A 24634-nucleotide genomic window follows, 5' to 3' on the forward strand; every position below is an offset into this window, starting at 1 on the left:
CCTGCCCAGTGTCGTCCGCTTCGTCCCATTTCCGCAGGACTCGGGTGCGGAAGGGGAGGCACAGGACCCCACAGATGGCCGTCAGTCCCACCAAACAAACTTAAGTGAGCTTGCTGAACGAGGAAACATCCACAGACTCCATGACCCTTTCTGGCCAAGTTTGCTGGCCCTGAAGCTTCCCTGTGCAGAAACTGCTGAAGCTGCTGCTGCTAAGTCGCTTCAGTCGTGTCCGACTCTGTGCGACTCCATAGACGGCAGCCCACCAGGCTCTCCCGTCCCTGGGATTCTCCAGGCAAGAGTACTGGAGTGGGGTGCCATTGCCTCCTCCGAAACTGCACAAGATGCTACTGAAAAGGGGCTTCAGAGGCCGCCATTTCGCTCTGGCCATTCCCAAGCCCATATCGTTGCGGCCCTATGTTGCCCGTGGATCTCCGCAACTGGGCCTTTCCCCTTCTTTTGTGTGGGCTAGGCAAAGCCCTGCTGTCCCTCGCTCCGAGAAAAACGTAAAATCAAATCTAGGAAGTAAAAACTCTGCCGCCCCCGGGGATGGGGGTGGGGCAGGGTGTTAGGGGTGGGGGCGGGGAGGAGGCCACCGCCCCGCCCCCGCCCCTCGGCGCCTCCAGCGCCTCGGAACTACCAATCCCGGCGTGCCCCGGGGCGGCGCGGGCGCAGGGGCGCGTGCGCGCCGGGCAGCCGTTGGCTGGAGAGGCAGTTGCGCGGGTCGCGGTGCTGGGCGGTCTGCGGACGCTGGCAAATCGGGCCCAGGATGTAGAGTTGGCGGTGCCTGACGGCGCGTCTGACGCGGAGCTGGGTGGGGTAGAGAGTAGGGGGCGGTAGTCAGGGGTGGTGGGAGAAGGAGGAGGCGGCGGCGGTGAATCTTTTATAAATGGCGCCGAAGCAGGACCCGAAGCCTAAATTCCAGGAGGGTGAGTCTGATCCCCTGGGGACAAAGCATCTAACGGCCCGGAGAGGGAGGTGGTCTCGGGGCGGTTCAGATTTGGGGGCCGGGGATGGTGAGGGCCGTGCCCCGAGGAGGCGGCGGGCAGGGCTTTGTGCGGAGAAGGCGCATTGCGGCGAGGTTTTTCTGTGCGTCGTGAGGATAAAAACACTTTGGGAGGCGAAAGCGTTAGGCAGGCATTAGAGTGCGAGAGGGAGCCGTTGCCGCGTGGCACAGCTTTAGTGCTGTTTGTTGTTGAGAGGAAGAGGGCGCGGAGAAAGTAGCCTATTGTAGGGAGGCGGCGGGCGCGCCATGGCGGCCGTTAGGGGAAGTGATGTGGCGTGGGGGAGGGGAGGCGGTGGCGGCGGCCGTTTCAGGCGCGGTGCGGGGGTTCCCCGTCCGCGTGGGCGTCCGAGGGTTGGCACTCCGTGGCGACCATCGAGCCGCGAGCCAGTAGCTCGCGGTGGAGCCGCAGAGCAGCGGCAGGAGGGGGTTGGCTTCGCGTCTCGGGGCGGGAGAACTGCGTTGTAAGATGGCCGCTGCAAGATGGCGGGGCCATCATGGCCGCCGGCGCCTGGATCCCCGGCTCGCGGCCGTAAACGCCGCTTTAGGGCAGAGGAGCGCCCCCTTCTTCCCCCGCCGCCGATCTGGAACCGGTTTTTCGGCGCTGGCCCCGGGGAGGTGGGTGGGGATGGGAAAAAAGCGCGAGCGTCCGGGTCGGCTTTGTGTCGCCCGAAGGCATCCCTTTGCTCTCGGAAAAGCGGTGTCGGTGTCCTATGGGAACGTGAACGCGCTTTGGCTGCGCGGTGGCTTGTAAAGCAGTAATTAAAAACTGCCTTAATGCGGTGTTGCGTCCTCATTTATGTGAAGTCCCGTTGCCTTGATGTCAGCCTTTCAAGTACGGCAGTGGTTTGGTTAATTGTAATAATTGATTAACAGTGATTTGAAACTTGAGTTTTTATTGTCTCTGATAAATGTGTAGGCTGACTGTAGAGAGCCTGATTTCCAGAGGAAGACAGCTCTGTAATTTCCACAGTTACCACATCTATTAATTTATATAGTGGAGGCTTAACATAAAGTGGAGATAAAATTATGTAAGGCAAGCAAGAACACTTTAAAATTCTCATTCACATTATTGTGGTTGTACGTGTTAGATACCGTGGATGTCGAGACGTCTGCAAAAAATTGTAGGGATGTTCAAACTTTGATGTGCGTTAGAATTAGTTTGAGTCATACACACAAAACCCAAGCCTATTGTAACAGTATGGAATATTTAAAAGATTGCCGCGGTGTTTTCCCTGTAACTGGCTTTTAATACCTGCTTTCTCTCACCCTGAGAAGCTCTTTGAAGATGACTGTGGATTGCTTGGATTGCTTTTTTTAAACCAGATGTTTTAGAGCAAGGATTCTTGATCTAGGGTGTTTATAATTCAGAGCACCCCTTGTACTTGGACAGGAAAAAGTTTTTTTCTATTTTCTAACTAAAATTAATAGTTCAGTTATGATAGTAGATTTCCTCCTCCACAGAAAAGCAAAACAAGACCCTCCCACAGTAGTAGTAGCTGTAATTAAAGTTGTAGAAGATACATTCAGATGTAATGTATTCTTTTCGTTTCAGAATTGTGGTGTAGTTCCCTGAATAAGCAGCTAAATGTTTATTGTATCAATTAAGGAGCTCAATATAATACCATGACACACGTTTTAAATGTTTTTATCTGTCTCAGTATAGTTCGTTACTTTTGTAGTACTGTTTTACATGTTTGTAGAAAAATTCTGAGAAAAGGCCCAAAGACTTAACCAAACTGAAGGGTCCATTGCACAAAAAAATTAATCCTCACTGTAGGACATCAAAGAAAAATGACACAGACTTGGGACAGTTAAGGATGGCTTTCTGGAGGAAGTGCTTTAGTTCTAAACTGGAGGGGATGGTAGAGTGAAGGAGAATCCATATGCTGCTGTAACAGTGAATTGGAGAAGAGGGCGATAGAGGATGAGATGGTTAGATAGCATCACAGACTTCAGTGGACATGAATTTGCGCACACTCTGGGAGGTCGTGAAGAACAGGTAAGCCTGGCGGTGCTGCAGTCCTTGTGGTCGCAGAGTCGGACACGACCGAGCGACTGAACAACAAAAGGAGCCTCTATGGTTTTGAAAGCTACCTAAGAGTCTTTGCACTTTGCAGACATGTTTGCTATTCCTGTGTCAAAGTTGAGTTGTATAACCATCTTTTAAGAAATTATCATTTTGAGACTTCCCAGGTGACCCTAGTGATAGAGAATCCATCTGCCAGTGCAGGAGACGGGGAGAGCTAAGGGTTCTCTGCGTGGGTAGAGACGCTCCCCTGGAGAAGGAAAAGCTCCACTCCAGTGTTCTTGTCTGGAAAACCTCCATAGACAGAGGAGCCTGGTGGGCTACAGTCCATGGGGTTGCAAAGAGTTGGACAGGACTGAGTTATTTAGAAGAGAATATCTTGTAAGGAAAAAGGAATAGTCTGTTCAAACTAACAGAATTATATTAAAACACTGCAGAAGAATTGAGCTTCTGTGATGGTAAAAATATGAATGATGGTAAAGTTTTTTCCCTGATTCTTTTAAACTTGAAAATTTCTCTTGTTAATTAATGGTGCAACACATGTTACAAGCATTTTTTCAGCACAGTGATTGTTCTGCACTGCAGTTGGTCTTCCACTTGAAATGTTAAAGCAAAAAGTAAAGAAAACTATTGGGCATCTAACCCGTGTGGTAGGGGGAGGGGAGGGGAGGGGGAGACCTTTTGGCTTGTCAGGAGGGTGGCTGATGCTGGAATTTGAGTAGTGTTCCTAGTAAGAAAACCAATGAGAGGATGAGGAATTGGAATCTCATCACCTTTGAATTTGAGAGCATTGGGCAAAATTAGCTTTGCATTTTGAATACTACTAAGGATTAAGGATGGAAAAGTTCAAAAAAAGTGAGACAGTGGTTTGCTCCTTCCCCAATTAACAGTCTTTCCACTTCCAGGAGAAATTAGGCACTTGTTTTGCTGGGTCATATTCCTCAACTTACTGTATATTTCAGCGGGATATTAGGGACAGGTAGCTAGAATGGAGGTCAAAGGGCCTTAGCCTCAGTGTGGTTGTCTTTGGTGGCAGCAACCAAAAGGAGGGAGACACTGGTAAGACTATTTTCAGGGTACCTTTGAAGAAAGACTAAAATTAGGCACACAGGTCTCCCATCTTTGGTGCTTTGGAGTAGACTCTACCTTCCTCTGTCCCTGTGGTCTCATTCTTGTCCGTAGTATTCAGCAGTGGCTCCAGCCCAGCTTTCTCGTGAGCTCCAGACATATGTACTCAACTGCTTACTAGATGGCTCCAGTTTGGGTCCTGTAGCTACTGTAACTTATTCCAGAATTGATCTGAAACCCTCTCTCCATTTCCTTTTCTGGATAATACTTCCACCATGCTGGAAGTCAAGTTTAAACTTTCTACTTTGGCTTAGCTGTCTTATCATACCTGTTTCTGTTCTTATCCCTGACTTTGAGAGAAGTCGCTGGTTTCCTGTTTCTAGTCTCCACTTAAGTTTGGCATAGACTTAGCATCAGGCAGTGGTTCCTCACAGTGGGCCACTGCACAAGAACTTATGTGTTTCATCTGTGCTTTTGTATTAATATTTCCTCAGCTTGGGCCCTTTCTTTTGACGGGTTGGAAGCACAGAATAGGTAGAGCAGAAGGTTCTAAACTTAAAATTTCTTTTAAATCTCAGATGTACATTGAAAAATCAACCCTGTCAGTAGATAGCTATAGTAGATTTTATTTGTTTAGCAGGTGATAGATGATTTGATGATTTTAAATAGATTGATATCCTAATTGTTTTTGTTTCCATCAAATGCAGAGGTGTTTTTTTGTCTTGAAATTCCATCTGAAGTGTTGATGTATACATTCCCTTATCCACTTGCTTGTTAGTTTTTTGAGGAACACCATAATACAAGGGTGACGGCTCTCCCAGATGTGAATATTCTTATATATGAAGAGAAATCACAACTAACGCAGTGCTTTTTCCCTGTTTTTTCCTTTTACAGGTGAGAGAGTGCTGTGCTTTCATGGGCCTCTTCTGTATGAAGCAAAGGTACAAAACCTGTTTTCTTTTAAGAAGTTAGTTGAAACTACTGGTTTGATAGTTGAAACTACTGGTTTGATAATTAGATTTCAGTGATGGGTAGCTTTAGTGAGAGGTACCTTTTTTCATAGATATTCATAGATTTTTTCATAGTTCCTCATCTTTTTTATCGTTGTCTCACTGCTTGTTCAGCGGTTCACATAAAGCATCCTGCCATTCGTGTTACTGATCTGCTTAAGGCAACTGTATAGTTGGAAAGTGAACAGAAAGGTAGAGGTTTGACTATGGAAACAAAATAGCATTGTTAGTTAATGACTTAGGAGAAAATACTGCCAAAGTCAATTTTATTGGCAAATGTAATATGCTGAGTAAGCACTGAGGAAAATTATGTTGAGGGTAAAGCTAACATTTCAAATGAGTACATTTAACTTTTGTTAGTTTTGTCTGGCAAAGTTTGAATCCTGGGGCATTCCTTTTCTGTGTATCAGTGTTGCACTGAGGTTATAAAAAACTGATTTTACATTTAAACAAAGATAATTGGATGCTGCATTAGTGTTTTTAGTGTCTTGTTTCTGTTAACTTTTAGCACAGATATTTAAGCTGTGTCAACTATTTTTGACAATTGTTTAAAAAAAAATAAACTGTAAAGGCACTTTCTATGTAAGTTCTTGGTGAATACTTTTTGTCTGTGAAAAAGTCTTTTAACAGTTGTAAAGTGTCAATGTTGCTAACCATTTTACTTATTTTGAATACATAATAGGTGTATGTTTTTAAAGTTCTAAAATGACTGAAATTGGATTTCTGAGATGGTCAAGAACTTCATGTATGTGTACATACATCTTAATGGATAATACCAATACAGTTTATAAATGCATTTTGAGTCCTAGTGATCATTTCTGTTGCTGAATGTTGTTTCTCTTGTTAACTAGCTTCTAGCAGACTCTCCTAAACAGGCAGCTTTTTCTGCTCTGGCAGCAAAAACACACCAGGGAACAATTTCAAATGGCAGTTGGAGTAACTTAAACTATTGTGGTTCTCTTGGTTTGCCTCTGATAAAATTTTTTAAAATCCAAAACCAGATAGTCAGCACCTTTTCATGGTTAATGACTTCCACTAATCAGTTTTAATTTGTTTGGCTGCTTTTAAGAAGAACATGGGGCTTCCCAGGTGGCACTAGCAGGAAAGAAGCTGCCTGCCAATGCAGGAGACATAAGAGGTACAGGTTTGATCCCTGGGTTGAGAAGACTCCCTGGAGAAGGGCATGCCAATCCACTCCAGTATTCCTCCATGGAGAATCCCACAGACAGGAGCCTGGCGGGCTATGATCCACAGGGTTGCGAAGAGTTGGACACAACTGAAGTGACTTAGTACACAAGAAGACAAGATGTTTTTCATCTGTCACTCAGTTGCTGATAATCAGTAGAATAGCTTATTGCCTTGTGTAAACTAATGAGCTTTTAAAATAATGTGGTGTAAATGTTTTTCTTGAGCTGAATTTGTTTATCCAAATGTAGCTTTTGACTAGCCGGACTTTGAGAAAGCACAACTGCAGCTTTCATTAGCTGTTCTTGGATAGCCTATCTAGCCCACTGATGGAAGGTTTAGGGTCACCTTCAGTGCTTATGGTTCTTTAGATTTGTTGGACTAACTCCCAACAAATGACTTGTAACTGTTTGGCAGTGTAACTTTGAATACTAGTCTAAAGGCTTAAATAGTGTTCAAGAGTCTCATCAGGTTTTTTTTGGCCACCAAACAGTTTCAGTGTTGGATAGTTCAAAATTACCCAGGTAGTCTTTTTTTTTTCATTATTTCTAAATACATTTGTTTCTTTTTTATTTCAGTGTGTAAAAGTTGCCATAAAGGATAAACAGGTCAAATACTTCATCCATTACAGTGGTTGGAATAAAAAGTGAGTATTAGATTTTTTTAAAGCAATTTTTATTTATAATTAACAAGTTGGCTTTGTGTCATAAACTGATAGAAGCCTGTGCTTTTTAATTCTTGTACAATTTTACTTTAAGTACATATTGGGGCAAAGGTGAACTGTTTGTAATATGTTGAAATATAATAGAAATTAGGGTTTACTGCCATTTTGTTTTACATTCTGTGGCCTATTTCTTGTGTTCTGGTATAATGTCTAATATTCATTAGCTGGACTATTTTCTAGTTTTGGTACGTTTTAGGACAGCTTGAGTTTTTTTTCTTATAACACAGACTTAGTGACTACAAATGGTATTTCAACCAGTTAGACTCAAAGTTATGTTTTTCTACTAAGGAAGGGAGAAAAGATTTAAAAATTGCTTTATTTGGTTGATGTATTGACCAAATCATGTTTTGAACTTTGAAAGCATAATTATATACTAACAGTGAATTCATGTAGTTCACTTTTAGCATATGGTTTAACACAGGTACAGAAATGTAATTACAGAACCTAGTTTTCCACTCTGAAGAGCTTTTTTTTTTTTTTTTTTTTTTAAAATAAAAGCAGTGATGTATTGATGTTGCTGGGGATGGACAGTGGTTGCAGACTGAGCACATTCTAGAATATTCAGGCTGTGGAGCTCTGTCAGTGATGGGTCTTTCTTCTTGGATCTCACAAATACCACATCTGATAATTGACTCACTTTTGGTGCTTGTAATTGAATAGCTTGTAATATTTAGTCTGAGAGGTTTTTAATTTTACTAATGGTGTTTTGTCCTTCAAAGATAGCACTGCCAAAAAGAGTAGTTCTTGAGGTCTTTTTTTTAAAGCTTTACGCCAGCTCGGCCATGCCATCTGATTTGATGTATACTCTTGTTTTGGAAGGGTTTTTTTTTTTTTTTTTGACATTTACTGACTCTGTTTTTGTGGTCTTTCACACAGTCCCTTAGCCAGTGACCAACTCAGTTAATTTTGTTAGTTAGAAGATTTTTTCACACGATAGCTATAGCTAAGAAATAGTATCAGATCTTTGTCTTTTCTTCCGTTAGTATAACTGTAGAAAAGTGGAAATCTAAAATGTATAGAAGCACGTTCAATAAGTTGGTTTTTCTTCCAGTTAATAATTAAAATATTCCTGGTAGTGATGGTAATATAGTAAGTCAAAGTGACCCTGTGAGCTTTTAATCCCTTTGGTCTTAACAGAAGTAAACTTGTCTCTGATTTTAAATGGGGTTTCAGGATTAATATTAAATTGGTTCAAATATCCAGGAACGTTTGTCTTCTGGATCTCCATTATTTTACAGCTTTCCCTTCCCTTTAAAAAAAATGTTGAAACTGTGTCTTTCATTACACTTAATGTTTTAATATAAAAATATCCTGGTAAAGTTGAGAGTGTATTAGATACCATGAAAATCTTAATTCTGTATAGGAAAGCAAATATTTATGCATATCATGAATGGGAACTTTAAAGGAAATAAAAGAAAAACAAATAGATTCATGGACTAGATCTGTGCCCCATCCCCAGGTACACTTTAAGATAATTTAGGATTACATCTTAATAGCTGTGGACACAACTTTTGTGCTTAACTTTTTCATGTGTAGTATTTTCTGTTAAATTCCTTGCAGATGTGTACAACTTCAAGACTGGGTCTTAAATGACATTTCCAACTTAAAATTGTGGAAATACATAAAAAGCTTGTATTTTTTTATAATATTGCCTGAAAATGTTTTTTCCTTTGTTATATTACCTAGTAACAAATAAATGATAGGCTGCATAGTTTTTTTGTGTCTTTGTAGAGGATGTGTGTTTTGTAGTTGTCTTGGTATGTAGATAAATACATGTAATTTGTAATACTGATCTTTAATAACTATTTAGGAGGGGCCTTTAAATCTGTACAGAATGTTTTTTATTTAGTGCCGTGTAAGTTAATGCCATGGATCATTGTGACTTTGGGAATTAATGACAAGCTACCTTTAGAAAGTTCTGAAATTCTTCTGTTTGAGCTGTATGGAAGAATTTCTGGATGTTTGGCCACCCCCCCCAATAGTGATATTCCTCAGAGCAAAAGACATCATTTTCCCGTGGGTCAGCAACTGTTTTCAGCGCCTGGCGTGCAAGAGAAACTCTGAAATGGACTTTTGTTTTTAGATCAATGTTCTTATTTATTTAGATGCATTTTTTATGGGAGGAAAGGAATTTTCACAGTTCTCAAATGGAACTTTCTAGTAAATAAAAATTTGCTAACTCCCTTTAGAGAAAATAGGAACAGATATAACTAGCAGTAGGAATAAGATCCTCAATTTTGAAAATGGTTTATAAGATACCATGCTTTTAGAAAAGACTACGATGGAAGCCCAGTCTGCAAATTGGAATTTTCTTAAACTTCAGTAAATATATACTTCTTCAAAAGCACAGTAGGTACTCAATTTGTTGACACAGACATTTAAATATTCCATTTGTAAATAAATCTTAATAAAGCGTAAGCAGAATTCTACACCTAGTTACTGAGATTACTTTGTACTATGCTGTCTGTATCAGAAGTGCTGTGAGGCCCAGGCGCTCTGAAAAAACTTTGAAGACACATGAGGATATTGTAGCCCTTTTTCCTGTTCCTGAAGGAGCTCCCTCAGTACACCACCCCTTCCTGACCTCTAGGTAAATGCATGTTTTAAAGTTTTCTCTAGGAAATCATGTTGAGGGTTGCTTTTTATTATTTATTATTCTTTTGGCTACCTTGCATAAGAGGTCAAAGGTGGGAAATCATTAAAAGACTTTGAGGATACAGTCTAATTGTGTCACTAAAGGAGCTCCATCAGCAGGAGGAAAAAAATTACTTTGCACAAAAAGTTCAGCACTGCCTAGGAAATATCCTGTCTTTTTCTCTTTGGGGAAAAAAGCCACATCAGAAGTCTTGTTTTGAACAAGATCCTACTGTGTAGCACAGGGAACTATATTCAGTATCTCATGATAAACCATAATGGTAAAAATTATGAAAGGAGTGTGTGTGTATAATGTATTATAGAATCAATATGCTGTATAGTAATTAACATAAGTCAGTTTCATATCAAAATAATTTTTTTTGAAATCTTGTTTTGAAGCTTTTCTGAGTGCCAGAATGCTTTAGCAACTAGATATTTTAAAGAGAGTGGATGGTTCTACTTTTTGATGTTTAGAAAGCCAAAAAGATTTTGCCTTGGAAATTAGTAAATTGATTTGTGAGTGAGTGATAACCATTGTAACACTTCAGTCTTAAGTGAGTTGATTTAGGTGGTATTGTTTTGTAGACCTTCTAGTATGTTTCTCATGGAGCTTGAGTGTTTATCTTCTATGCATCAAAACTTTCAAGTATTTTATATCTATTATTTAATTCTCTTAACAGTCCTGTGAGATAGATGGATGTTTATCCCCATTATACAGGTGAAACTAAGGCACAGTGAGTTTTGAAATTTTGTATCAGAGATAACCAGCTGGTTTTAGTTCTTTTTTTTTTTTTAGTGCTTTAAGAAGTCATTTTATGGATTCCTGTGCCCTTTTTTTTTTTTTTTTTTAAAGTTTTTCAGGTGCCTTTATTCTGTAAGGACAATTACTTAGGGGCTCTTAGATTGTGTGCTATTATATGCTGTACTCTTAAGCCATTTTAACCAAACGATTTGGATAATCTTTTGGACTCTGGCACTTTCGATTTGGGGTATTGCTTCTGAGAATGTTTATATTACCATTTTATAGAACAGATTTTCTCTAGACTTTCAGTCTAGTTGAGAATGGATTTGTAATGCCAGTTCTTCAACTTAGTTCAGAGAAGTCCAAACTCTTGCCTCTTGGATTTAAAAGAAAAAATTGTAGAATAGAGTCTGTATGCTAATGAAATATTTTTGAATGATATTTTAACTTTTCTCTTTCAGTTGGGATGAATGGGTTCCAGAAAGCAGAGTACTCAAGTACGTGGATACCAATTTACAAAAACAGAGAGAACTTCAAAAAGCCAATCAGTAAGTTTGTTTGCAACATGAATAGGAGGAGAAATGGCTGTAAGTTAGTTTATGGAAATGGAATCCACAGCAGAAATCATGTTGGCTGCCTGCTTTTAAAATGATTCGTGCTACCTTTCAGCTGCTGTTAGGATTTTGACCTCAAGTGATCAGAGAGGCCTTTTGTAGCCTTTTTACTCTTCCTTTCTTGAATTGATTTTTGTAAATGTGTTCTCTCTTTGTCCAACTTGTTAATAAAAATTTTGTGCCAGAATATGTATAGCCTTGGAACTTCAATTTGAATATAAATTTAAAAATGGAATCAAGCTATCAATTTATTTTTCTATATAAATATTTTATGATGATATATCACTGAAATTATTTTTGAAGGGAGCAGTATGCAGAGGGGAAGATGCGAGGGGCTGCCCCTGGAAAGAAGACTGCTGGGCTACAACAAAAAAATATTGAAGTGTAAGAAGCTCTTTAATTTTATACTGAAGTTCAAGCTTGATACACTGTGTATTACAATTTGTTGAAAGTGGAAACTGGAACATTGTTGTGATTTGAAAAATGCCAGTGAGAATCCCACTGGTATTGGGTTATTGAAACTACATACTGATTCTTTAATTCTCCTTAGCAATTTTTTTTTTTTTTGCCACTTAACTCATTTTTAAGTGTACAGTTGGGTGGCATTAAGTACATAACCAACCCCTCCTTTGTTTAATCTTTACTTTTTTGGCCTTACTGGGTGGCATGTGGGATCTTAGTTCCCTGACCAGGTTATCAAACTCTTGCCCTGTGTAATTGAAGTGTGGGGTCTTAACAGCTGAACCACCAGGGAAGTCCCTTATAATCATTCAAATTAGAACAAATGTGTGCACGTAATGTGTTTTTCTTTTACAAGCATTAGCATTGGATTCTCAAGACACAAGTTTTGAGATTTGAGGGGTAGATTTGCCCTTTCAGTATCTTTTTCCTTGAGATTAGATTCTATTGCTTTTAGACCATGACTAGTCTGACTTTACTACCTAAAAATTAAATGACAGTATTGAAGATAACTATGCATCTTGAAATGTTTGCAGTTTTATTTTTTGGGGTAAGAAGATAATTAAGCAAGGATTAATGAATTTGGCAAGATAATTGATTTGGTAAGATAATTGATTGACTTGGCAAGGATTACTATTTGAGATTGATTCATAGCTTTATTTGTTAATAAGTAACATACTTCCATGATCTGGATCTTTGGAAAACTTAAACACAGGTATTTAACGTTTATTAATACTAAAACTGTAGAAAAGCAAACACATTCAGGTGTAATGTGATGGCCCCTCCAGGCATAATCTATAATCATGGCTTTATAAACTTTTTTCTTTGTGCTCCAGAAATAATTAGATATTATGTTAGGATTAGTAATTTACTGTTGGTGCATATATAAACAGCCATGAGATAAATTACTGTTAGACATAATAGTCTAGACACAAGCTTTGTTCTGAGTGGGTGAGCAGAGTTTTTAGTATTGTAAAGAAAGTAATGTAGCTTCAAGAAGAATTAAAGTGAAACAGAATTTGACCAGTGAGAGTAGAATAATGCATTGGTGTGAAACATAGTAAGTCTAACGTCAAATTATGCTGGTTCCAAAGTAATTGAGGAAAATATTTTAATCTTTGGAGCTTTTTTGTGTTTTTCGAACTAATAGTCTTATGAGGCAGGTTCTTTTTAATATAATTTACATGCTATAAACTTACTAATAGACATAAATGATAAAACCCTGGGAGAAGATCTCATGATATGGTTTTGATTTTTCTGCTGTCTAGAGGGAGATGTGGATTGAACCAGCTATCAGTAAAGAAGTCCTTAAGTCTTGAGTAGTAAATAAGAATATGCAGGAAATAAGATCAGGCAAAGATCGCTGCCTGATCTTACCATCAAGGCAGTATTTCTCTATGGACTCAACCTGGTAGAAGGGAATTTAAACTAGAAACAATAGCGACAATTAGCTTTTTTCTTTTTTCCTTTCAGGAAGACAAAAAAAAACAAACAAAAGAGTAAGTATATTAACTGTTTGAATTAATTATTCTGCCTTTATAACATTTGCATTTTGAATTCATTGTTAAATTTTAAGTTAAGAAGTTTTAGAGTAAGCATATGTTGATGGTCTCATGAGTCACAGCAGTGTTACAGAGTTAGGTACATAGCCATAGAGAATGGACATTCTTTATACTGTGGAGAAATATAAGCATTTATTGTATTTGTGTTCTTTAATGACTGACTGTGAGATAATTATATTTTAAAAATACATGGTAAAAAAAATACATGGTAATATTAAATATTGCTTTGTACTAGATGTTTGGTTAGAGCTATTCATGAGAGGTATATTTTTGGTAGGAATATGATTCTTCAATGTAGATTTTAGTAATATCTATGTAATGGAAGGGTCAAGGAGTAAAGAGTTACTCATTAAGCTAACAATCTCCCTTCCTTACCCCAAATTTTTACAGCACCTGGAAATGGAGATGGTGGCAGCACTAGTGAAACACCTCAGCCTCCTCGCAAAAAAAGGGCTCGAGTAGATCCTACTGTTGAAAATGTGAGTTTTTCCTTCAATTTATGTTAATAATAGCACGATAGAATTTTTAATCTGTCCTGTTTTATAGCACGGATAAAATAGTCATAGAACTTTTGAGTCTCAGAAGCATTGCTATAGCATGCTTTAATTACTGAGGTTAAAATATTCTCCTTTTTAAGATAAAGGATATATTTGTATATATCTTTATTTCATGTGTTGCACTAGATGTATTCCTTCCAGTTTTTACCCCTAACTCATCATCAAATGTTCATTTTGAGCCCTGTGTTCTTGTATAAGGCTAAATAGTTCTTTGGTATTAAGATTGAATTGAATTCCTAGGTCACATTAAATTGATTTACTGATTTAATAAACCCACAGAAAAATGCCAAGAAAGCCTATCAGTTACATGTGTATATGTGTGGGTATAATAGTTTAGAATTTTTACATAAGTGAATTAAATGTCTAATTTATTATATTTATAATCTCCAGAGTTGTGAATTTGAAAAGAGAGGTTTTAAAAGTGTAACTGACGGTTTACGTTTCTGAAGCTGAGGTTAAAACACTGGTATGTTCTGAAGATCAGACATTTTTAGGCAGTTACTGACAAATTAGAAGATATATTTAATCTTATACATTAAAGATGTAACTTTAAGATAGTCGTGTTTGGGCTTCATTATTGGAGATGTGGCTATTCGAATTGATTAAATTTTGAAAATACTAAGTTAAAATGCAGCAAGGTGGAGAGACCATTTATAGAAGAAGGGAAATTTGTTTAAAAAAAAAAAAAAAAATGCCTTCACATGAAAAGACATCAAGTAGACTATCAAGATTCTTTTCTCCCAGGAGTTACCTGTATGATCTTAACGCATTTTACTATTTCCAAGTGACAGTTCCAGCTGTCCGTTTGAGTAAAGAATTTATCCCAAGTGCCTCTAAAGGTTCAGAAAAGCTTTTAGAAAACTCTTGGAGCTGTTCCTCAGCTAGAACGAACAGTGTTTAGTACTCTCCTTTTTGTTTAGGAGGAAACATTTATGAGCAGAGTTGAAGTTAAAGTCAAGATTCCTGAAGAACTGAAGCCATGGCTTGTTGATGACTGGGACTTAATTACCCGGCAAAAGCAGGTAACTTGGTGTTACATAGATTGTAATCTATACGATAATGGTCTTGCTAGTGTAAAATTTTTTTTCTAAAGGAAAAGGCTGTAGACTTGCGTAGACATCGAAGGTATGACTGATGGGAATTTTAATTCAGGGACTAGACCGAGCACCTTGATTATCAGAAAGGACTGGGAGAGGAATAAGTAAGATACATGTACAAAAGACCATGTGTTTACAGTTACTTTTATAAAGGTTTAGATAACTGTTGGCAGTGGCTAGGACACGAATACATCATTCTGAAAATAGATGAAAAAAAGAACCATTTTATTTCCTGCTTAATATCATTGAAAGTGGGACATCGTCACATACAGTGCTGCTGATGGAATGTAGAAATAGGAAGCACACAACTACTACCTGCAGGTATTTGTGATTTCCAGAAGAACCTGAATCTGATCAAGCTCCGAGGTTTTAATTACAAGTGTACAGGAAAGAGACGTTGTGATGTATGTATGTAACGTCACAGTGGCATAGCCACCAAAGTCCAGAGTGAGGGACTCTGTAAGACAGAAGAATCAATTTCTTAAAATAGCACAACCAGGGATAGGGGAGAAATGGGGACTGTGTGGGATAGGCACCAGTCATAGGCTGTGCAATATGTGGACTTTGATTCTTGATCTGACTCTGAAGCTAAATGGCTAGGTTTAGCTCCGTTCTCCCACTTTGTGTTTGGCAGCTTTTTGTGTTTTAGTTTTTACGTTTAATGGAACACTGGGTCCCAACCTTTATGTGAATATTAAGCTAAGTGTTTCAGGCAGAATGATACGTGGTGACTTGGTAACGCGTCAGAGGTGAGTTTATGTGCAGGTGTACTCCACGTGTAGTGAGAGTGTGTCTGTCCAGTGTGGCAGCCACTAGCTGCATTTGGCTGTTAAATTTTTAGTTCCTCAGCCACATGATCCATGTTTCAAGTGCTGAACAGTGCCCTTTTCTTTTTGGTAATACTATTAGGTGATCTTTTAGTGCATTAAAACTTCTCCAGTGTACTTTATCTTTGAAAAAGAATGTTAGTATTCAAGTATATTTTTGTTTTCAAAGCTCTTCTATCTTCCCGCCAAGAAGAACGTGGATTCCATCCTAGAGGATTATGCAAATTACAAGAAATCGCGAGGAAACACAGATAATAAGTAAGAAAATACATACATCTTTGAAGTATACTAAAGACATTTTAAACATTATTTCTGGATAAATTATCTGAAACATGTACTTTAAAACAATACCATCAGAAACTAGCCAGATAGAATTTCATTGCTTAGACATAAGGTTTAGCTGGTAGACATTTATTAAAGGGCCAAGTCAGTAAATGTTCCAGGTGACATTGAAAAAGCTATTCTAAGTAACTACGTATATAGCCATTCAAAATACAACTGTTTGAAAATGTGAAAACTAAAATCCATCCTTAACCTGTGTGTTGTAGTGTGCTCACCAGTGGTTTGTTTCTTCGAATTAATTTCTTACCTCTTATTAAATCTGTCTTGTGTTTAGCAGAGGTTCATTGTCATTGGTTTAGCATTTAATTTCTTACCCTCATGTTGGTTGACTGAATCTTCATCTCTCAGTTCATTCAGTGACCTGCTCTGAAGGTAGATACTTTTGTTCCCTTGTCAGGGAGTATGCAGTCAATGAGGTTGTGGCCGGGATAAAGGAATACTTCAATGTGATGTTGGGCACTCAACTGCTCTACAAATTTGAGAGGCCGCAGTACGCTGAGATCCTTGCGGACCACCCTGATGCACCCATGTCCCAGGTGTACGGGGCGCCACATCTCCTGAGACTGTTTGGTAATAACCCCTTTTAGAAAATAGTTTTACTTTTTCGCCTGGGGCCTTTGGTATCCTGATTTATATTAAGGGGTAACATAAAATAACATTCTAAAAGACTGTTTAATTCCAATTTGAACTTCTATGTCATGTAAAAATATAAAGTCAGTTTCTAAAATCATATGCTTTAAGGAAATTAGTGATGGTTGCATTTGCTCACATAATTTAAGTATATGCTCATAATGCTACCTTGGATGTAACTTTGACTTCATTCTTTTTAAATAGTACGAATTGGAGCAATGTTGGCCTATACACCTCTGGATGAGAAGAGCCTTGCTTTATTACTGAATTATCTTCACGATTTCCTAAAGTAAGTCTGAAAATTAATGCTTGAAATTAAAAACATGAATTTGGGGAGGGGGGATTGGGATGGGGAATACGTGTAAATCCATGGCTGAGTCATACCAATGTATGACAAAACCCACTGAAATGATGTGAAGTAATTAGCCTCCAACTGATAAAAAAAAAAAAATAAATAAAAACATGAATTTGTTTAGTGTACTGCAAATTACTCTTGATAGATTGGCACTGTAGATACTGGAATAGAACTAAAGTAAAACAGTGTATGTTTAGCATAGTTAAAATGTCTCCTGTTATTTTGGGGATGAACTAGGGATGGCTTATATTTTTGGGAAAATGGAAAGTGCAGTCCTGGTTTTTACAGTTTTCTGGAGGGCACTTTGGTAATATATATAAGCGTTTTAAATGACTGGCAGTTAGGCTTCTGGAAACTTGTCCTATAGAAATACTTAATATGCACAAAGATCTCCAAGCATGTTTTATTAAATTGCTATTCATGGATAAGGTAGGTTTACAAATACTGATCAAGAAAGATGTCCGTGGTGTGTCAATTTAAAAAAACTAGATGGCAATTGAGTTTGGTATGATTCCTCTTTTTTCTACAAAAAAGTGATGAATATTCTCTCTCTTCCCCCAATTTCTTTATGAAATAAAAGTGCTCTACTACTTGACATTTTAGGGCCCTTAGATTTTTATGGTGTTACTTTCAAGTTGAGATTTACTTGTCAACTTGTGAATCTGTAGTATGATGGATTTCAAAGAGCTAAAGAAGACATCCTAGCTGTTAACTCTTTCAGGGTAATGATACCTGTTAAGGGTGGTCCAAGCACTCAGGTTGGTATTCTAGTGACTCCTGTTTTTGCTTCTTTGAAATAAGGGGAGTAACTCTATAGACTTCCATCCTTTTTTTTAATGCATTGTCTGGTATGTAACCCTATTGATCTAAGTTGTAATTACATGGTTGTGATATGTATTTTAAAGTGCTTTGTGTGGCTTCTGTATGTAATTGATAAGAGATTAGGATCAAAATACAATTCTTTTTCATACTTGTAATGGATAACATTTTGTTTTTAGATACCTGGCAAAGAACTCTGCAACTTTGTTTAGTGCCAGTGATTATGAAGTGGCTCCCCCCGAGTACCATCGGAAAGCCGTGTGAGGCGCGTGCACCCACTCATGTTTGATCTCTGTAAACACCTTTTTGTTTCTTAGTCCTTCTCTTGTACAAACAATGTACTTTGGAAATGTTCGTGTATAACAAAATTGATGTTTGTTTTCTGTTTGATTTTAAACAGAGAAAATAAAAGGAGTTACAGCTCCTTTTCTTTCCTTTTTTTCATTTCAAAGTTGCTACCAGTGTATTCAGTGATGGACAACAGAGAGACATACTGTAGAGTGTTTTATTGCTTCGTTGACAAAGCTGCTTTTGAACGCTGGTGGTTTCTATTCCTTTGACACTACGCACTTTTATAATATGTGTTAATGCTATATGACAGAATGCTCTGATTCCTAGTGCCAAAGGTTCAATTCAGTGTATATAACTGAACACTCATCCATTTGTGCTCCCCCCTTTTTTTTTATGGTGCTTAAAGTAAAGAGCCCATCCTTTGCGAGTCATCCATCCATGTTGTTCCTTAGGCATTTTATCTTTGCTCAGATTGTTGAAGAACGGTGGCTTGTTTCATGGTTTTTGTATTTGTGTCTAATGCACGTTTTAACATGATAGACGCAATGCATTGTGTAGCTACAGTTTTCTGGAAAAGTTAATCTTTTAGAAATTGTTTTTCAGATCTTCAATAAATTTTTTCTTTAAATTTCAAGGAGCAGTGTACTTGTGTGGATGCATTACAGAACCTTTGTATGTTGTGTGTGTCTGCTCGTGTTCAGTGATTTTTCTTTGAGGCGAGTGATTGTCTTGTTTTCTGTGGGATGAGAAGTTTGCCTTCCTGATCTGTCTTTAGTATCTACCTTCATCTGCCAGAGCAGCTTTGGTTGTCTGCTCTCTTGAGTTCTGGCTGAAAGTTAGACTATAATGACTATTTCTCTACTTTGCATGGAATGTAAATTTTGAGCATTGAGGGAGTTTTTAGCTGTGTGACAGCTAGCTAGTCTTTTGCTAATTGTTTGAGGTGTTTACCAACATTATTCACAGTGCCTAAAATTTGAGCTCCTTCCCCCAGCTTAAATACAGACCTCCTGGAGAGGGTTTGACCTGTGTTTCCTTGACCTCCCTCACCTTTGTTCTGTGGAAGTTCTTGAAGTTAAAGTAATCTCATCTCTGCTTCTAGGAGCATCCCATGATTTCCTTTCTGTTCCCCTGTACAGTCCATCCTGCCCCAGTGCCCAGGTATTCTTGGGAATGGTTACAAACCATAGAATCTACTGGCCAGAAGCTGGACTCTGAAGCAGAGAGCTGGGCTCAGAGCTGTTTTTATTCTTTCCCAGCTGTGTGACCGTCACTCACTGTCTGAGGCTCAGTCTGTTTTTGTCTGAGAGATGAGGTTGACAACATACCAGATGGTGGTTATGTACTGTTGACAGATGAGTTGTCATTGTGATGAAGGAGAATGCTGTACTTAGTTGTTCAGTCATGTTTGACTCTTTGACCTCATGGACTGTAGCCTGCCAAACTCTTCTGTCCATGGATTGTCCAGAAAAGAACACTGGAGAGGGCTGCCATGCCCTCCTCAATGAAGAAGAATAGCTCTCATTTTACCCTGGTTGTCCTGGGACAGAATCAGCCCTGGAATCTTTTTCCCCTCTTTTTGTGGCTTGGCAAAAAGATGGCTCAGCAGATGTGACTTTGCTCAAAGGAAGAACAGGCTGAGACCGGACACTGAATTGCAGAGGTTCCCCCACTGCTGACAAGGCCACCTCGTTAGCCTGGAAGCACCACTGTCAACACAGATGCCTCGAGGTTCCCAGCCCCGCCCCATCTACATGGAACCCCTCGGTGCTTACCCCTCAGTGTCCCCTGGTGAGTCGGGAAAACTTAGAAGGTTGGCACCTTTGCTAGTTCGAGGTTTTCCTGTCACCTAAGCAGGTTAGAGGTGTGTGTGGGTGTCCAGAATGCCTTTGCATGTGAGCTTTCAACTGTCACTTGCACAGTAACCTCACGTTTTCTTTTACCCATCGGAGACTTCATTGTCCAGGGGAGCAGGGAGAATCTCTGCCAGCAGGCTCAGCATGGGGTTCACACATCTGTCTTCAAAGTTTTTGCAACTTGTTTTCTTCAAATTCAATCCCACAAGAAAGTTGCCATAGTAGTAGATGAGTACTTCTTGTGTGCTCTTCCCCTCTCAGATTTACCTCTTGTGTCTTTGTCACATTTTTGTGCACACGTGCACTCTCCACAGAAAATCACTTTTATTTCTCTGAATCATTTGAAAGTAAAAATAGTTGCATTTATAAGTCTCAGTGCAAGATCCTGTGTGAGAAAAGCTGGACTAGAGATTTCATTATACACTAATTTATTGGAGGGGGAGGTGATGGAGAGGGTTAACAATATTCTCTGTCCAGAAATAGGGCACTGTTACTTGTGAAAAAGATAAGCCAGATCAAGTTCACACTGATACAGGAACCAAATATTAAGCTAATTGGTTGAACTCAAGAGGGTTTTAAATGCTCATGTGCAGTGAAGAGTACTGGGGATCCTCCCTTCTCTATTTCTCTGGCAAACCCTCAGAATAAGTAGAAGGGAGCAGGACCTCTTCAGGGGATTCACAGGACGGGGACAGATACATAGGTCATGTAAACTTCCCAAACAGATTTGGGGAAAAAACACAACTCCTTAAATACAATTCTAAGGGGAAGCTTCTTTGTCCATAGAATAGTAAGAGGTGTTGCCAACTGGTGGGACCCACTTGGGCAGTTTTGGGAAGGAGAGCTGTGCCTCCCTCACCCCTCACTCCCCTGTAACACATGATCATGTCTTTCATATTTGTCTTGATTTGTCCAAAGTGACAAGAAGGTGGTTATTGCAGCTGACTTTGACCCCTCCATCATGCTCAGGTTGCTCTGAAGTCCACTGTGTGCCCTGATCCCCGCACCCCTGTGTTTGTAGCGCAGCCTGGGGGGAAGGCAGGTGGGTCAAGTGCCCCCTTGGCTTGTGAGATCGAGCAATAAAGCAGATACTGTATCTTAGTCCCTGCAATGCGTCCCTGCAATGCCTTTGCTTATTTCTTAGCTCAGCACTGGAATTGGAGAGGGATGCAGTTAACAGCTCCAGGACTTTAGTTACAAAGATGTATGTGCCTTATTGAAGGAAAGTTGACCCAGATTGACGGTTTTGATTCTTTTTCACAACCATTCCCAAGTTAAATGCTGTTAGCCATGTGGTGCAGGTCCTCCTGTATCTTTTCCTGTGTACAGACGGGCACGTCTTGAGTTTCACTGGGGCCAGGGCCGAGGGGACAGATGAGCCCCGAGGGGACCCTGCCGTCCTGTGGTCTTGATAAGCCAGTTGTCAGATGGCCATGCAGGGGGGTTGCCAGGCTGGGCTCGTCCCAGCACCCTCAGGAGAATCTGGTTTGGGAAAGGTGCAAAAAAAACCAAACTGAAATAGTCTTAAGTATTGCTTTATTCATGTTGCAACACTTAAATGTTGAGAATAAATAGAAAAGTAGGAATCGAAAATGAGGAAGAAGAAATGAAAGATGGGTAAGTGGCCTCAGAAGAACAGATGGATTGTGCTTTGTCACGCAGCCTTGGGGGAGACTGGAGGGCAGCTGAGCCTGGGGGGATGTCTTCTGCCCCCGGGAGGGGTTGGGGTGGAGGTGGGCCTCAGGGTGTTGGGTCTGGGAGTGATGGACAAACCTGAGGGCTGGTGTGTCCTTTATCTGATGTTCTCTAGCATGAAGTTAACCATGGCCAGAGCCGTAGCTCTGATCTGAGCTTGTCGTCCTGTGGGTCTGGCAGTGGTGGCATTATGGTGGCATTGATGTCCCTACCATCCCCACCCCGTCCCACCCCTTTGGTGAGTGAGCATACACAGGAAAGACCACATGCTTTCCACCATGTGCACGGGTAGGAGACTGCTCTGTGCTTTTATTCAGGGACCAGATCATCCTACCTTTCCTGGTGCCAGAGCTGGAGACACAAAGATGCCCCTATGGGTGGGTTGGTCTGGGACCCCAGAGGTTCCTGGAAGGACCTGTGTTACCAGCTTGGGACATGCTGTTTCATCTTTACTTTTCCAGTGATGCTCAAGCCTTTATGTTCATAAGCAATGAATCTTACATCAATGCCTTCCTCTTAGATCACCCATCCCCTAAATGTCAAGAGAATTCCAAGGGTCAGTTCTTCCCAAGCTGGACTGGGACATCAGAAAATGAGGCCTGTGCGCTCACTGTGGTGATCACAAGTGTCGCTGACGAGAGTCCGCTGGCCTGCCTGCACCTGGGGACGTGTAGGGGGCTGCGGGGCCACCCCGCTCTGGGCCCTAGAGCTGCGCCCCTTGGCTGTCACTGGTTCAGCCTTCCCTCCCTGGAGCAGGACATCTGCCAGGGTCCTTGGGGGCTTCTGTCAGCTGTTCCTTGGACCTGTTGATTCTAATCTGGGCCAGCCACCAGGGGGTCTCTGCCATTCTCCGGGGGAAGGGAGGGCGCGGGGTGGTGGTGGTGTCCCCTTCAGGGTCTTTCCTGCCATGTGCCTGCTTCAGGGCCATCCCAGACTACCCCCATGGCTGCCCCCAACTTCATCCTCCGGTTTCCTGTGCAGACTGGTCCACCCTGTCCCCTGGAATCCAGAGAGAGGCAGTCTTTGCCGAACCTCACAGTCTCTGCTAAACCTCACACAGCAAACCCCTTTCCTCACCTGGAATAGCTTGCTGCTCTTAATATCACATAGTCATAGCCAAGGGATTCTCCCATAATAGTGAACATCTGTTCTCTGTCTCTAGCTTAGACTCAAATTCTCTATCACTTCATGTTAGAATAGTTACTTTAATATGTTAAAAATATATATACCAAGAATCATAGAAAGTAGATGGTACTACCCTTCACATACCCCCTTGTATTAATACCAGCCAGCATCCCTACACGAGAAAAGGGCCACTCAGTGGGGTAGTTGGAGGAGAGTTTACGAAAGGCTTGTCTGCCAAGGAGGGAGGAACTGAGTGGAGTTGGTGACTGAAGCCCGAGCACGGAGCCTGGCCTGCAGCAGGTGCTTAATCATGAGGTACTGATCTGCACAGGTGAAACCTTCACAACAGTTGCACGTGAGACCTGGCAGGGTGGTTCTTGGCTATCTTCAGAGAGGGGAAAAAGGTGACTTGGTTGGAAGCCTGTGGGCTTGTGAATGTAGCTCCCAGACCTGACTTGAACGCTTGGGAAAATGAGTGGAGATAACCCTCTTCTGAGCACTAAGGGCCAGATGTGACACTGGCTCCTACAAATGCCACCTGAGTTATCTCACTCACCAACAGACATGTTCTTATGGGGAGAGGCCTTGTTTACTTAATGTTAATGGTGGCAAGCGTGGGCCCTGGTGTTCCACAGTTCACGTGTCTTCACGTTTCTAGGTCTTGAGTACACACAGACATACTTGTCTGAACATAGCCTACTGCATTCATCAGGGTGGTTTTAATTGCAAATGATAGTTGTAACTCAGAACCAGCTCAGAGTTCATTGGCTTATGTAACTGAGAACTCTGAAAAGGCTTCAGGCATTGATCCAGATGCTTAAATCGTTTTCTCTGGAATATTTCATCCCTTGACCCTGTTTTCCTCTATTTTTGGCTTCATTTCAATTTTGGCATTTGCACATTTCAGCAGAGTGGCCAAACAGGAGGCTGTAAGTTATGTCTTAGTAACTTGGTCACCCAGGGAAGAGGCCCCACTCCGCCCTGCCCCTCTTTTTTGGCTTAAAGCGCCCCACACACATTCATTATTGACAGTTTGGGAGGTCACTCTCACTGAAACAAGTAAGTTTTCAGCAGGCTGCATTCATTCTGGTGGCTCTAGGGAAGAATGCATTTCCAAACCCTCTTGTTTTTTAACTTGAAGCATAATCGACCTGTATTAGACTTAACACTGTGTTAGTTCCAGATGTACAGCAGGCTGATATAATATTTTTATATGTTACAAAGTGATCACCAGAAGAGCCTTTTTGATGCTTCCCACAAAATCCCACATTCACTGCTTCTGACTGACCCATCTTGAGCCCTGTGCTGCTCCCTGGACCAGTCACCATGGCTGGGAGGGTGAAGCGTGTCATCCACAGGCCTAGGTCACATGGTTCTGGGGAGGGGGCGTGGGTGAAGACAAGTATCCTCCCAGTAAAACCTCAGGGACTCACAGGGGTACAGGAGGTCGTACTGGAGCCTGTCACTCTCCAGTTTTTCCAGGTTCACTGGTGTGGCGTTTTCCTCCTCTCACCTCCCCGACTCGACTCCCCGCCACATAGAGGCCTCCACACAGAGCTGCCCCGCCATGCTCTCTGCCTCTCCTGAGCTCTTGACATCATCTGCCCTTTACGTGGAACGCCTTCACTGTTCCTCATTAAATAAGCCCATTCAGCTCAGCACAGAAATCTCATCTCTGAAGGGCCTGGTTTCTTGGCTGCAGAGCCAGTGCCTAGCTACATGGGTAGCCTCCTGTGGAAATCCCAGACGGCACACAATCCTAGACAGGCTTTTCTTAAGAAGAAACAATTCAGGGACTTTGGTGGTTCAGTGGTTAGAACTCTGCACTTCCACTGCAGGGGGCACTGGTTTAATCCCTGGTTGGGGAACTGAGAATCCCACATGCCACTTGGTGCAGCCGAAAAGAAATTCACATACCGTAAAATTCACTCTTTAAAAGTATAAAACTGGATTTACCAGCTTTGGACATCGTAGGTGGATGGAATCACACAACGTGTGGTCTTCCACTGACAC

The 24634-nt window shown here is 40.8% G+C and overlaps 1 protein-coding gene across 3 annotated transcripts; it reads left to right on the forward strand.

Annotated features, from left to right (window-relative positions):
• Window positions 1–760: 760 nt before the first annotated feature.
• MORF4L1 (mortality factor 4 like 1) lies at window positions 761–18078 on the forward strand. 3 transcript variants are annotated; one of them, XM_061158832.1, is made up of 13 exons: window positions 761–926; window positions 4992–5038; window positions 6871–6938; window positions 9490–9606; window positions 10854–10940; window positions 11310–11390; window positions 12939–12964; window positions 13418–13506; window positions 14505–14606; window positions 15678–15766; window positions 16248–16420; window positions 16685–16769; window positions 17834–18078. In XM_061158832.1, exons 1-13 carry the CDS (start codon window positions 887–889, stop codon window positions 17916–17918), a joined length of 1089 nt encoding a protein of 362 aa, XP_061014815.1. In that variant the 5' UTR covers window positions 761–886; the 3' UTR covers window positions 17919–18078. The 3 variants fall into 3 exon arrangements, with proteins under 3 accessions (XP_061014815.1, XP_061014816.1, XP_061014817.1); XM_061158833.1 differs by having other exon boundaries at window positions 9493–9606; XM_061158834.1 differs by lacking the exon at window positions 9490–9606 and having other exon boundaries at window positions 765–926.
• The last annotated feature ends 6556 nt before the right edge of the window (window positions 18079–24634 follow it).

Source organism: Dama dama, chromosome 13 (assembly GCF_033118175.1).
Source record: "Dama dama isolate Ldn47 chromosome 13, ASM3311817v1, whole genome shotgun sequence".
Classification (NCBI taxonomy): domain Eukaryota; kingdom Metazoa; phylum Chordata; class Mammalia; order Artiodactyla; family Cervidae; genus Dama; species Dama dama.

Excerpts from the sequence above, each read along its gene's own strand:
- MORF4L1 (XM_061158832.1), top strand. The coding sequence starts at position 887 with ATGGCGCCGAAGCAGGACCCGAAGCCTAAATTCCAGGAGG. Across the intron at positions 5,039-6,870 it reads CTCTTCTGTATGAAGCAAAG|TGTGTAAAAGTTGCCATAAA; the intron begins GTACAAAACCTG and ends TTTTTATTTCAG. Across the intron at positions 10,941-11,309 it reads GAACTTCAAAAAGCCAATCA|GGAGCAGTATGCAGAGGGGA; the intron begins GTAAGTTTGTTT and ends TTATTTTTGAAG.